The sequence below is a fragment of the Salvelinus alpinus genome, chromosome 2, assembly GCF_045679555.1.
Source record: "Salvelinus alpinus chromosome 2, SLU_Salpinus.1, whole genome shotgun sequence".
NCBI classification, from domain to species: domain Eukaryota; kingdom Metazoa; phylum Chordata; class Actinopteri; order Salmoniformes; family Salmonidae; genus Salvelinus; species Salvelinus alpinus.
In genome coordinates, this window is record NC_092087.1 from 22532249 (window position 1) to 22545265 (window position 13017).

The window sequence follows — 13017 nt, forward strand, 5'->3', positions numbered from 1 at the left end:
GCACTTGTACGGGCCTTGACGTCTGCACTCAACTGGTCTCGTTCACCCTGCACACAGCAGTCTGTCAGAGGCACAATTTGATAGCTTCATCTTTTCATTAAAAATAAAAGATGTCAAGGGTTGATAAAGAGATCCAAGGTGTTAAAGAATTCCAAACATGAGAGCCAGGCCTGTGCCAAACCCTGCTTAATCCCTCATAGCGACTGGTCTAAAATCAACAGGCAGTGGTGCTTCCTGGGTTCTGTTCTCAGGAAAGATTGAGCTGGTTATTACACTGGGTTTTGGGAACACAGGAACCCTCCTGAAACATAACCACAGAACACATTCAAGAGAAATGTCGAAAAGTGACTAAGCAGGCTGAACATACCAGTGACGGATCCAACTTCTGTGGAGGAAGTTTGACAAGAAAAAAAAAAACTATCCACTTGGTGCAAGGCCTATCAGTCAAGTGCAGCAATAACACAAAATAGACCAAGTGTGGAGTTGAGGGGTTTTATTCATTTTCAACCTACAATGAGCATAAAACAAGAACATGATTGGAGGCTATGACAGAAGAGGTTGAAAAACACTAGTGAGTGGAATAAAATTCACATTGAAACTCCTGTTAATGTTCTTCATCCTCAGTCTTTAACACAATTTAAGAAATAACTGCCTAAACTGTAACAGATTGGTATTTTTTTTTTTTTGGCAAAGTTGATATCCCTCACATACCCTTCTGGAAGAAAAATATATTTTCAATGAACTAAATTAAAATAGCAAAACAATTTTTTTCAAGTAACAGATAAGGGAGTTGTTTTCCACTCAAACAATCATTAGAAATTATAAAGTTAAAACCAGATAGACTATGCAGAAAGATCCAGAGGATGCTGGCAACGCAAGGGGAGAAAAATTAAATGATTGGTTCACATTTACATTGAAAATCAGTCCCTGATAGATACTGTAAAACAAATTAATCACATCCTACCTGCATATGTAAATATTGACATGTGTAGCATTTTCCCTTCCGTGTCAACGCATCCTCTTTATGGTACACAATCAACATAGTCCAGTTTAAAACATCACACTCACCAAAACACAGCTTTCATGGTCTTTATCCCCCCTACAACTCATACCTAGAGATCACATGTAATTTCCTCAAAGGCGCATGGGTGTACTTCAGGATTTCATTTGATTTAACTGTTCTCTCTATTAAAATATAGAATCCATTAATAATACATGGGAGGGCTAAAAATACAGACCAAGTGAACAAAATAATAATAAAATCTAATACACAAAGCAGTCATTTTTTGTTGAATACAGTAGCAATAGGACCCCAGAGTTCAAAGTTCAGACACCTTTAAGTCGTGCATGTGGCTGAAGAGGAAGAGAGCCAAAAGGCAATCCACTGGTTCTCATCCAATCAGAGATTACCGCACCGCCTTTGGGTATGGGTATAGTTCTGCCCTTGAATCTGACGTCCGACCAGACCTCAGCCTAACCCACCTTGCCCCCCCTCCCTCCAGCTCATCTGTAATGGCCTATACGTCCTGACCCCTGACATTCAACCTCACCATGCTTGTTGAGTGTACACTCATTCTATAATTTCCTTGTCAGGCTGGCCATTCTGTATAATCGGTTAAGCTAAAAACAAGTATCCAATAAAATTACAATAGAAATCACAATTATAAAACCGCAAACAGGATTTAAAATTCATAGTCATCCTCTGCCATGTCGATAGCCCAGGCAAACTTTTCACGCTGAGTTTTGTTGTAGATCTTCTCGATAGGGATACCCCACTTCTTACACCTAGGAGACAGCAGGAGGATATTAGAATGATAAACCCTCCAGGAGTTTAGACACTCGAAACTAAAACCCTCAACTCACTCACTACTTTTAACTAATCAAAAGACAGCCACATGTGCCACATATCCTGAGCAACTGATTGTGTGGGCCAAGGGACAAGCAATGGAGAAAGCAAGATGTTGTGCATGATTGTCAACATGTTCGTGGTCATGTCTCACCAGGCCACAGAGATGCGTGGATCCAAGTAGTTGAGTTTGGAGGTGCCCAGAGCGATCTGCTTGTTCTCCTCACGGTCCGTCGCCTGCACCTCTAGCTTCATCAGCTGCTCCTCTAGCCTCTCCACAGCCTTCTTCTTGGTCTCCACAGCTCTGGGGGAGTAAGGGAAAGAATCAGCTACTTCTACATCCCAGCGTACAAGTACCAGTGGATGCCTCAACAAGCCAATCATATCCACATACTTACTTTTTGGACTTCTCGTCTCTCCGTACTTTGAGGTCAGCCTTGGCGCTCTTCACATCCCGCTTTGCGTCAGACAGCTGGTCTTTCTTTGCATCAATCTGGTAGAAATATTATCAACGTCAATAATCTTGAAACTACGGCCAAGTATAGCTGGATTCTTACTATGCAGCTATTAAGAGACATTACCGAGCCAAGTATTCCCAAAATAACCAAGAGTATGCATCCAGCAGACAAACATAACTCACAAATACAAATAAACTCACAAATAAACCCCAAACAAAATCCCAAATCATAGCAATAGTATTTTGTTTCCTTTTCTCCCATCAGCAAAGAGCCGTCTCATCTGTCAGGTCAACTGGCCGTGTGTCCTCCCTGTGACTCACTTTAGTCTGGAGATTCTGCATGGACTTCTCAAAGGTCTTGGGCAGGGCCCTCTGATGGTTACACAGGATGGCCACAGCTCTATTGGCCCTGTTGTATGACAAGATCTTGGCTGGAAGGTTCTCATCCGCTACAAGTAAGGGAGAAAATGGACATTACTATGACTCTTGCTATAGACTTTACACCATATTACAAGTGACCACCTGCACACAACTATCTACAACAGCTCCTCCCAGTTCCCACCTCTGATCATACCGAACCAGAATATGAGATAAATGTGTTTTGGGTAGGTTGTGCATTCTTAGACCCTCTGTCTCTGGGTGGGGCTTCATGACCGTGAGGACTTACGGCTGGTGAGCTCCTTCAGCTGCTGCTGCAGAGTGATGGAGGCGTTGTAGGTACGAAACACTTTGGCCGTCAGCCCGTCCATCAGCTCCTGAAGGTGCTTGTTCAGAATGGAGGTCTGGAGAGATGAAGGATAGAGAGGAATGCCACCATTAAATATGACTGATGGCAAGAGACGCAGAATTACAAGAGGATATCCAATTCCCACACGTCAAACAGTGTATTCATTTTCCCTCACAAGGTCCAGTGACATGACTAATACACTGCAATTCACAAGTAACGTGAATTGAAAGTATTTTTTTGTTCTTACATTGAGCCGGTCAAAGAGGTCATCCTCTGGCTGCTTGTTTTCCATGAACAGCTGCAGGTTCTTGAATACCTAAGAAAGGGAGGACAGAATATTTACAACTCATAAGAATAACAAGGTGAGAGTTTCTCTGAAGTGAGAGTAATCTGGAAACCATTGTAGTTCAACTTGAGTGAAAAAGGACATAGAAAATGTTCTGGTGAACCAAATGTCAATTCTTCAAGGCCTTACCCTCTTCTCCACAGGGACTTTGTTGTAGTAGCGGATGGAGTCTTTACCCAGGAAGTCAAACTCCACCACAAACTCCTGGCCGTCCTTCTCGGGGTACAGGTTGATGTGTTCCACTCTGAGGGAGCAGCAGCCCACTGTGTCCGCAGACTCCCCTTCCTCCTTCTCATTACCTGCTCTCAGAGCCAGCTGGTGCACAACACCACAGGGAACATGTTACAACCAAACTTGGAGCTGTGTGTGTGTGTGTGGCAGCAGTCTCACCTTATCGATGAAGTAGAGTGCCACGGCTCTCTGTCGGATCCTCATCTCTTTGGACTTCCAGTCCTCGCGGTACTGGTTCCTTAACCGGTCCACACACTTCTTCAGATTTCGGGCTGTCTCATACTTCTGCCAGTCCTTCTCTCCCTGCAGATCAACACACACCACCATTACAGCAACCAGGGGGAAGATACATGGGGCACAACAATGAACAAATATGTTTAAAAAATAAACAGAATTGTGAAAGGTTGGGTCTCCCGAGTAGCGCAGTGGTCTAAAGCACTGCATTGTAGTGCTAGCTGGGCCACTAGAGATTCGGGGTTCGAGTCCAGGCTCTGTCCCAGCCGGCCGCGACCGGGATACCCATGGGGTGGCGCACAATTGGCCCAGCGTCGTCCGGGTTAGGGGAGGGTTTGGCCAGCAGGGATGTTCTTGTCCCATCGCGCACTAGCGGCTCCTGTGGCGCGCCGGGCGCAGTGAACGATGAAACGGTCGCCAAAGTGCACAGTGTTTCCGCCAACACATTGGTGTGGCTGGCTTCTGGGTTAAGTGGACATTGTGTCAATAAGCAGTGCGGCCTGGTTGGGTTTGAGGACGTACGGCTCTCGACCTTCGCCTCTCGAGTCCGCGCGGGAGTTGCAGCGATTGGATACTTCGAAATTGGCGAGACAGGATAAAAAAATGTTTTATTAATTGAGAAATGTTGAATAGGATTGCAGACTTTGTCGTCTCAAGAGACTTCATTAAAAGCTAACAATACAAGACGTCACTCGCCCCCACCATCACTGCAACCACCATGAGCCATAATAAAGATGAACCTGCCTTGATTCTTGAGCTGGGATTCAGCATGATATACTTGATAGAGCCTTGGATGTTCTCTGTCCACGACACCAGCCAGGTCACCTTGTTGTCATGACGCAACTCCTTCCATTTGGTACCAGGGGGAGGCTTGGGGTGCTTGGAGTCCCTGTGTGAGAGAGAAAGAATAGAGTGGCTGAGTCAGAGCAGGTACCCAGACATACACACACTAATCTGGTCCAAACAAGCAGTCCATCGGTTAATATAATCAAGAGAAGGGGAAAGCGCTGTAGAAAATTTTGTAAGCCTTTTCATTATGTTCATATTGCCACCTGCACCCAGGACTATGAGTGTAATGGTTCACCCACGGTTTGTAATCAGCTGTGGAAAGGGAAAGGTGGATACCTTCCGGTTACTGGCCCAACGCTCGATGGGCTGCTTGAATGCAGAGCGGATACTAAGTGGCGTTTTATTGCGTTTCCGTCTTGCTCCGGTGGTAGGAAAACTGGGGTGATGTCGGAGTAAATGTGTCAACATGTTTGAGGTGTTGGCAGCTGCATAGGGTACTCTCGTAATCTACTGGGAAGCCAAAATGTTCCCAAACTGGAGATTTAAATGATTGAGACTCCTAGTTCATGGACGCCACCACCCGCCATCGTACAGAACTAGTTCCCAGGTGCGCCTTACAAAACGTGCCAATTAAGACAAGAATTCCGATTACAATGTGCACATAGGCACTAGTCGTTTTAACAGAATAGCCTGAAATGTTCTCAGCTCAGATTTACTAAAGAGGCATAGCCTTATGGCCTAGTTTTTTTTTTTTATGTATTCATTTAGGTTCACAGTGTGGACCGGATTGAGGTCCCCATACCAAACGGTTTGGTACGAATACATGTAACCGTTGCACCCCTACCCAGGACCCTGTCACTCACTTGCTGCAGTTTATGATGATGTCCTCAGGGCGGATGCGGCGTTTCAGCATGCCCATCTTGGGGTGGTCTCCTCGGCCACGGAACAGGCCCGGGGGCTCAATGCGAAAGTTAGCAATGCGCTCCTTGTGGTTGTCCATGATGCAGAAGCCATACTCCTGTAGGAGGCGTTCATTCTCCACTTTGATTTTCTACAAGAAGCAGAGAACCAGAGACAAACTAGTTAGATCTGGGTACAGTTGTTGGAACACCGGACCAGCCTGAAGATTCAAGGTATTACCTCCACTGCCTCATGTAGAACTTCACTGGACAGTCGTGGTCTGAACGAGGTTATAAAAAAGGACAAATGTAAGAAAAAGCACAAAGTATTGTTCTTGCTCACCAGTTTATCATCTTTAGTCATGGCCTTTCTGGCCTCAGATTGAGCCTTGAAGTATTCCCCCATTTCATTGAAGTTACACTTCTTCAGGTCTGTGATCTTAGACTTCTCCTCCGAGGTCATTTCCTGTAGAAGAGGGAACAAAGGTAGACAAGTCATGATCATGTGTGTATGGAATTACTGTTCCAAATCACCATTCCTAAAAATATGAAAGAAATCTAAGCAATGCAATTGCAAACTCCAGGTATACAGCCTTAAACATTCACTACCTTTCTCCAGTCTTTGAAGAAGTTTTTCCGGAAGGCATCCTTGGTAGTGTACTCATGGTCCAGCATTTTGGCAAAGAAGGTGGCCACCTCCTCAGCCTCTGGGCCGAGCTTCATCTGCTTCCCTACAGAGGGATTTCAACAGACTTGTTCAACCAGCCAAACACTCCACTTCCACTCAGCAAAGCCCACTCATAAATGGACCGAGTGTCATAGAAATAGCAGCACTTGAGTATTAATCTTACCATCATAGAAAAATCGGACTTTGCTGGGAAGAGTTTCGTAAGGTGCTGCCATGACTGGGCCTTTATGTTCCAGAAACCTCCATTTGGAACCGTCAGTTGCCCTCTCCTCTTCCCACCTGTAGTCCAACAGGATACAACAACGTGAAGTGATGGTTGATGCACAAACTAAATCCTTTGTCCAACAGAGATACAAAGAACATCCATATTTTATCCATCACCATAATGAGCATTCCATAACGAGGCAGTCAGTGTGCCTTCACAAAAGCTCTGTGCAGCAACACAGCTGGAGGGCAACTATGACACTCACCATTTCCACTTCTCCTCAGGCTCCTTCTTTGCTTTCTTTTTCCCGTCAGCAACTTCCCCTTTCTTGTTTTTTTGTGTCTTTTTGGGCTTGATGTCCTTTACAAGAAACAAAGAACGCATGAGTATCCTTTCTCGCAACGGATCACTGAAATATATCCAATATAAAATCCAAAGATTTCCACGTACCTCATCTTGTTTCCTCTTCTTTGCTTTCTTGTCCACTCTGTCATTTTCAATTTTAATTTTTTGGGGCTTGAATTCAGTTCTAAAAAAAATAATTTAAAAAACACCTTATAAGGAGGCCTGACTAATGGTAGATTCAACAACTATCTTGTCTTCTCTACACCAAACTACAGTCATACCGAAAGGCAGCTGTGTGCTTCTTGCAAAGCCAACAATGACCAAACATTGTCATTTCCCAACAGAACGAGGAAAAACCAGATGGGGTTGGTCTAAACATGGCAACTACAGCCAACATTTTTATCATACAAATGTAACAGGGCCAAACACTAAGGAAGAAATGGGCCAGTTGACAGAGTTAAGTACAGATCTACTCACTCGTCATTGTCACGCTGTCTTTTCAGGGACTTGGGAGAGTGGTAGAAGTGATCATTGTCCGGCTCCGTCTTAATGCGATGAGGGCTGGTGATAGAATTCAAACATTTACCGGTACATTCATTGTGCATTTGAAATCAAATATGGAGGGTCCTATAAAATCTGTTGTGGAAAACGCGCACGGAATGTAGACATTATAACGGAATTTAACAATATTCAAAAACTGATTGAAATGAGTAGGAAATCAACTTAATGTATTGAACTATAGAAAATGCATTAATTTCTCCAAGTTAATCATAACACATGAACAAAATCTGATTAGTATTTTCCTGCAACAGCACAGGAATGCCCCCGTGCACATGTCTACACTGTGTAGACGTTAGCAATGATGCTAATAATAACCTTCTGGTCGAGATGAAAGGCTCTCAAAAACCTTCTCAATTAAATGTTAAATACAAAGTAGCCTTTGTCTAACTGGCAGAATGATATCGTGATTACTTGCATCAATCAAGCAGCAATTTATTTAGCAAACTCTGGAATCACATAAACGCTACAGAAACATTGCTAACCATCTCTGGCACTTAAAGGGTAACTGCATCCAAAAATGTACATTTCTTAGCCTTTTCCAGACCTCAAAAGTGGTCTCCAGATGTGGTTTAAGCATTGTTATGGACTTAGAAAAACAACATGGGATGTTCCATTTTAAAAAGTGTGATTGAGACCAAAACCTGAATTTGGGGAAAAACAAACTTTTGCAGCAAAAAAAAGTATGAATTTTTATTTTTTAATAATACAATTGCTGATTTTATAGGGCCCTAGACATGTAACCAGCATTTGTAAGCATCACAAATGTCAAATTAACAATATAAACCAAACCTACCTGGCAAAGCCATTCTCTTTTTCCTTCTTCGGCTTGATCTGCAAGATGACAACGAAGAGTTAAAACATGCATCTTTTGAAATGTTAAGAGCTATAAATTCAGGTTTTCACTGAGGAAGAGACTGGACAAATATTGGACAAACTGATTGGCACATCTAAACCAAAATGGCAGCGATGCATCCCTCTCCGTTGGATAATTAGCACACCTCCTCCTTCCTGTGGTCTTTTTCCTTGTGTTTGTCCTTGTGTCTGTCTGTGCTGACATCTTCGTGCTTTATTCGCTCCTTTTCTCTGTGTTTCTTTTCCGAGAACTCCTTATGGTCACTGGAATTTCACAGATTACATCAGCATCAGATTGAACATACCAATAAGGAAATCAACTAAGAGTGTATATTTGAGGATATACTATAGCAATAAAACAATGAGGAGTCTCTGGCTGGTCCTACGCTCATTCATACACACCCTGCTTATCAGACAAATCATCATACAAACAGCTACGTTAAAGAGCTCAAAGCAAATGTGTGGGTGTCAATTACTGCCCTAGTGACGCACTAAGTTTCACCTATGTAACCCTGCTTAAAAAGACTGGAGAGTCATACCTGTTGCCATATTTTGATTTCTCACGCTCCCGGTCCTTCTTGTGGTCCTTGTGTTTGTGTTCTTTATCCTTGTACTTATCTTTATGCTTATGAGAATCTGCAAAAGAAGAAAGTTATTCAAACGCGGACTGACGGAAAGGCTAAATAATGACCATTGCCAAAGGAATAGGAAACATTTAGGCTACAGAAACATTCTGTAAATATATCCACTTTTCTTCAACCCTTCTCTAAACCCAGCAGGTGAAAACAGCTAATACTAAACACAAAAGAAAACATCTACTGCACCAGGAACAATAAGTAAACAATACTCCAGTCTATACTTAAGAAACACACAAAACAAGTTCAGACAAGTTTCCATGGTAAAACTAAAAGGTTAGTAAAAGAAATACCCAACAGGCAATGTGAGAAAAAATATATACGCAAAATACAAATATGTGCACAAAAAGACATGGGAAGATTTGACAGTGTTGTAATGTCTGAATAACTGACTAGATAGAGTGCCTCTTGGCTGCGGAAGTGCTAGGCCAGAACACTCATCCAACACCTGGGTGTGAATCTGAATACTGACAGTCGGATTGTATGTGCATCCGTGTCAGCCGGAATACATTACTGGTTGGTAGAGGTTACATAGAATAGGACCATCTCCAGTCAACTTCAGGCACAGTTGGATTTGGGTACCTTGTTCATGACAGACCAAAAACTTAACAGAACACCCTTCACAAATTAATTTAAAAAAAAATCAGGTCAGACTTAGGGCCATGAGAGGATGTGCCATACATGGTAAGACAGCACCTCCTAGTGCCCATTGACAGTTGAGGTTCATTTTTACTCAGAAACAGTATCAACATGGATGAAAAGAGGGAGCAAGCTCTAACAGGCCTAGTCCATCTGCTTTCACTTAACCAAACCCCTACAAGCAGCAATAGTAGCTAAATGAATGCCAATCGTCTCTCCTTAGTTGATACATATACAACACAGGTACTTCAGTCAAACAAAAGTTAACAGCCAAAGAAACACAATACATTAAATTACTTTCTCCTAGCGCAATCGAGGCATGTTTTGAAAGGTGTGAGGCTTTAAAATAAGGGACTCAGTCACAAGGTTCTATGCCCCACAGCAAGCTACTGGCCGACACACCAATAACCAACAGATTTCCCCTTCCTCATGATCTGACATCACCTATGGCAGGCAATAAATGCATTTGAAACCAAAGAGGACACAGATGCAAGATTCAATTAATATGTTGGCATCGGTAGATTCTATTAGTTAGGGACTGCAGTAGGAATGCGGGCTATAGTTCTTCAGAGCCATGAAATAAAATCTAAACAATTTGTATCGTGTTATTGATAAACAAACTCTCCTGAGGATTCTTTGGGGCAAGCCCTTGCAGAGCTTGGACTGACGTTTGCCTATATACCTTGTAATGATGTAGGTAGTGGGTATATCATTACAGTGTTTCTTGTAGATCTTAAATCTAACAAATAAGAGCAAATCGGTAACTGGCTGTTTTCACTTCAGGGCCCCATGCTCCACTACTGCGGAAGACAAAACAAGGAATAAATATGTCTTGTATACAGGGACAACTCTTAACCCCTAAGTCTCCATTGTCTCCCTGTATTCCATGTTCTAACAAGGTATCAGGTTTTGTGCTTGACATAGGCTGTTCTGACCAACAATGGACAGCCCGCACTACATTTGAGTCATTTAGCAGACGCTCTTATTCAGAGCAACTTAGTAGTGAGTGCACACATTTCCATACTGCCCCACCATGGGAATCGAAACCACAACTATGGCATGTCAAGTGCCGTGTTCTACCAACATGACACACACAACCATTTCAGGAGCACACTATGTGAGGGTGAGAACCAAAACCACAAACCAAATATGATATAGGCCTAGTATTCATTCAAAAATCACTGTGAGCAGGGAATTTTTTGATGCAGGAAAGGCTGTTCTGAGATGTGCCACAGTAGAAAATGCATTCAATGCAGTGTTCTGACAACTTTATATTTGAATTGGGACTGCAATCACTCCCTTGCATGTTAAAAGCCCAATCCCTATCTGGACTTCAAAACAGATTCACACAAAACTAATCTGGAAAGATGAATAGTTTGTCCAAAGCTGTAGGATTTTGAGGCAGCCAACCATGCTGTCCCAAGGGCTAGGAGTGGAGTCCTTGTCCATAAGAAATACACTGTCATATGAGAAATAAAAATGAATTGAAATTACCTTATTTGAAATTGTTCAGAAATAATCTTTCACAAAAAGATGTGTACTTAGTGGAGGGGAAGCATGTTGTAGCTTCTGAAACCTTAAAAAGGCCATTCATACTTGTTAAATACCAATGCTGGGGGTTTAACTTGTTAGGCCTCAGTGGCCATGTGGTTTAGACCATGCCAACAAAACTATCAAATCAATGAATTCAGTCATCAAAAATTGTGTTAGTAGTGGAAGTCAATGTGCATTGTCAAACTTGCACCACAAATATGTCAGGGATGTTATAAAATCCCGCATTGTACTTTACTCTACAACTAGCTAATGTAAATTAACTTCTATATGATACAAAATTATCCATAATACATTCGGATAAGACTATACAATGTTGTTTAAAAGCAAAACGGGGCCATCAGATGATTTTACTTCCTCCGCCGCTGGAAATCGTGTCTTGATACAAACGGTCCTGCGTGTTTCCCCTCCATATCACAGCCATCTGCACTTCAGCTATGTTTTCTACAGTCAGACCGCTAGACAGAAAAAAGAAAATGGCGCAGAGACTAAGTTCTCAACCCCCAAACCCTTACTTTTAGACTCGGAATGTGGCATTTTAAGCCGGCCAACAACTAAATCTAATTTGGCATACCAATAAAACACCTCCAATTCTTTAAGAATTTGTTATCAGATCGTGATTATAAAATGTCTAAAAGCTATTAAAGAGCCACCCATTTGAACAATAGGCGCTTGTGAGTGAGGCAGAGGACTTAGTCTCTGGACGCCATTTCTGCCCTTTGCTAAACTAGCTATGTCTGGCTAGCGAACTAGCCCATGTTAGCAGATAGATAAACGTTAGCTAGCTAACTCCAGTGTGGACACGTCAGAATTTGAAGGAGAAAATCATTGTGACATTTGTTTGACACATTAACGTTACACTTACCATTGACCCGAGAGCCGGAGTCTATCTGCAAATTGTAAAACAAAGATTGGTTAACTAGCCATGTTCCTTGATTGATGGCTTGCTAGCTGGATAACTTTGAACTTGTTGGCTAGCTCGCTAACGACTAGCTAGCAACCCTGCTGATGGTTGGCAATTGAGACTAGTCTGATAAAATGGTTAACGAGCTAACGCACAGTGCCTTGGCCATCCTCAGTTAGCCACAAAGTTTAGTTGAATGGACTTTACTTTTTATTATCTGAAAAACACAATATTGAAAGTATGACAAAACACGTATTTCTGTCACATTTGTTGCAATTATATTCACTGTTGATTGGCTAGTTAGCCAAGTTACCTAGCTAGCTAACGTTAGTGTAGCCTGGCTGCTGAGGCAAATAAAAAAGCAAGCGAGTTTAATGTCCTACAAAGCTCTTTCGCAATGACACGGCAAACGTTTACAAATGTTACCTGGCTATCGTTGTGGGAACGATCTCCACTCATTTTCAATTATTAATCTGTTAAAAGCAAAGTGTGAAACGTGTTGGAGGAAACCGCCGACGATGTGATGCGAGCAGAATGAAGAAAGAAACAGTTGTGTAACAGACTAAGTCCAAATTGTATGTAAATGCGCATGCGCGTGTCTTTTTAAATGGGTGGGAAAAAGCAGTTGGCCACTTTTAGCCCCCCCCTCCTCAAAACGTGCTCTCGGTCCCACGCGTTCAGTGGTCCCACGTAGTTTCTACAAAACATACGTACATATATACGGCTATCAGAAATTGTGTAATATAATTATTGTTAACCTAAAATATTGTCCTATTCAGTGGTGGAAAAAGTACCCAAATGTCATACTTGAGTAAAAGTAAAGATACCTTAATAGAAAATTACTCAAGTAAGAGTGAGTCACCAAGTAAAATACTATTGGAGTAAAAGTTTTAAACAATTTGGTTTAAAATATACTTAAGTATCAAAAGTAAATGTAATTGCTAAAATATACTTAATTAAGTATGAAAGGTAAAATAATAAATAATTTCAAATTCCCAATATTAAGAAAACTAGATGGCACAATTTTTTTTAATTTTTATTTAAGGATAGCCAGGGGCACACTCCAACACTCAGACATAATTTACAAAGGAAGCATTTGTGTTTAGTG

The 13017-nt window shown here is 42.0% G+C and overlaps 1 protein-coding gene across 3 annotated transcripts; it reads right to left on the reverse strand.

Annotated features, from left to right (window-relative positions):
• Positions 1 to 478: 478 nt before the first annotated feature.
• top1a (DNA topoisomerase Ia) lies at positions 479 to 12599 on the reverse strand. Of its 3 annotated transcripts, XM_071370873.1 has the most exons (22): positions 12336 to 12459; positions 11871 to 11895; positions 11360 to 11463; positions 8720 to 8816; positions 8327 to 8444; positions 8122 to 8159; positions 7245 to 7328; positions 6873 to 6951; positions 6688 to 6782; positions 6381 to 6496; positions 6139 to 6260; positions 5873 to 5995; positions 5494 to 5681; positions 4582 to 4730; positions 3767 to 3906; positions 3506 to 3691; positions 3278 to 3346; positions 2971 to 3085; positions 2625 to 2752; positions 2245 to 2339; positions 2001 to 2150; positions 479 to 1785 (listed from the first exon to the last, which is right to left on the reverse strand). In XM_071370873.1, the coding sequence occupies exons 3-22, from the start codon at positions 11427 to 11429 to the stop codon at positions 1683 to 1685; spliced, it is 2265 nt and encodes a 754-aa protein (XP_071226974.1). In that variant the 5' UTR covers positions 11430 to 11463; positions 11871 to 11895; positions 12336 to 12459; the 3' UTR covers positions 479 to 1682. The 3 variants fall into 3 exon arrangements, with proteins under 3 accessions (XP_071226974.1, XP_071226992.1, XP_071226985.1); XM_071370891.1 differs by lacking the exon at positions 11360 to 11463 and having other exon boundaries at positions 3767 to 3910; positions 4586 to 4730; positions 12336 to 12599; XM_071370884.1 differs by lacking the exon at positions 11360 to 11463 and having other exon boundaries at positions 12336 to 12599.
• Positions 12600 to 13017: the final 418 nt, after the last annotated feature.

Excerpts from the sequence above, each read along its gene's own strand:
- top1a (XM_071370873.1), bottom strand. The coding sequence starts at position 11,429 with ATGGCTGTGATATGGAGGGGAAACACGCAGGACCGTTTGTATCAAGAC. Across the intron at positions 6,261-6,380 it reads AGTCCGATTTTTCTATGATG|GGAAGCAGATGAAGCTCGGC; the intron begins GTAAGATTAATA and ends ATCCCTCTGTAG. Across the intron at positions 5,996-6,138 it reads TCTTCAAAGACTGGAGAAAG|GAAATGACCTCGGAGGAGAA; the intron begins GTAGTGAATGTT and ends CCTCTTCTACAG.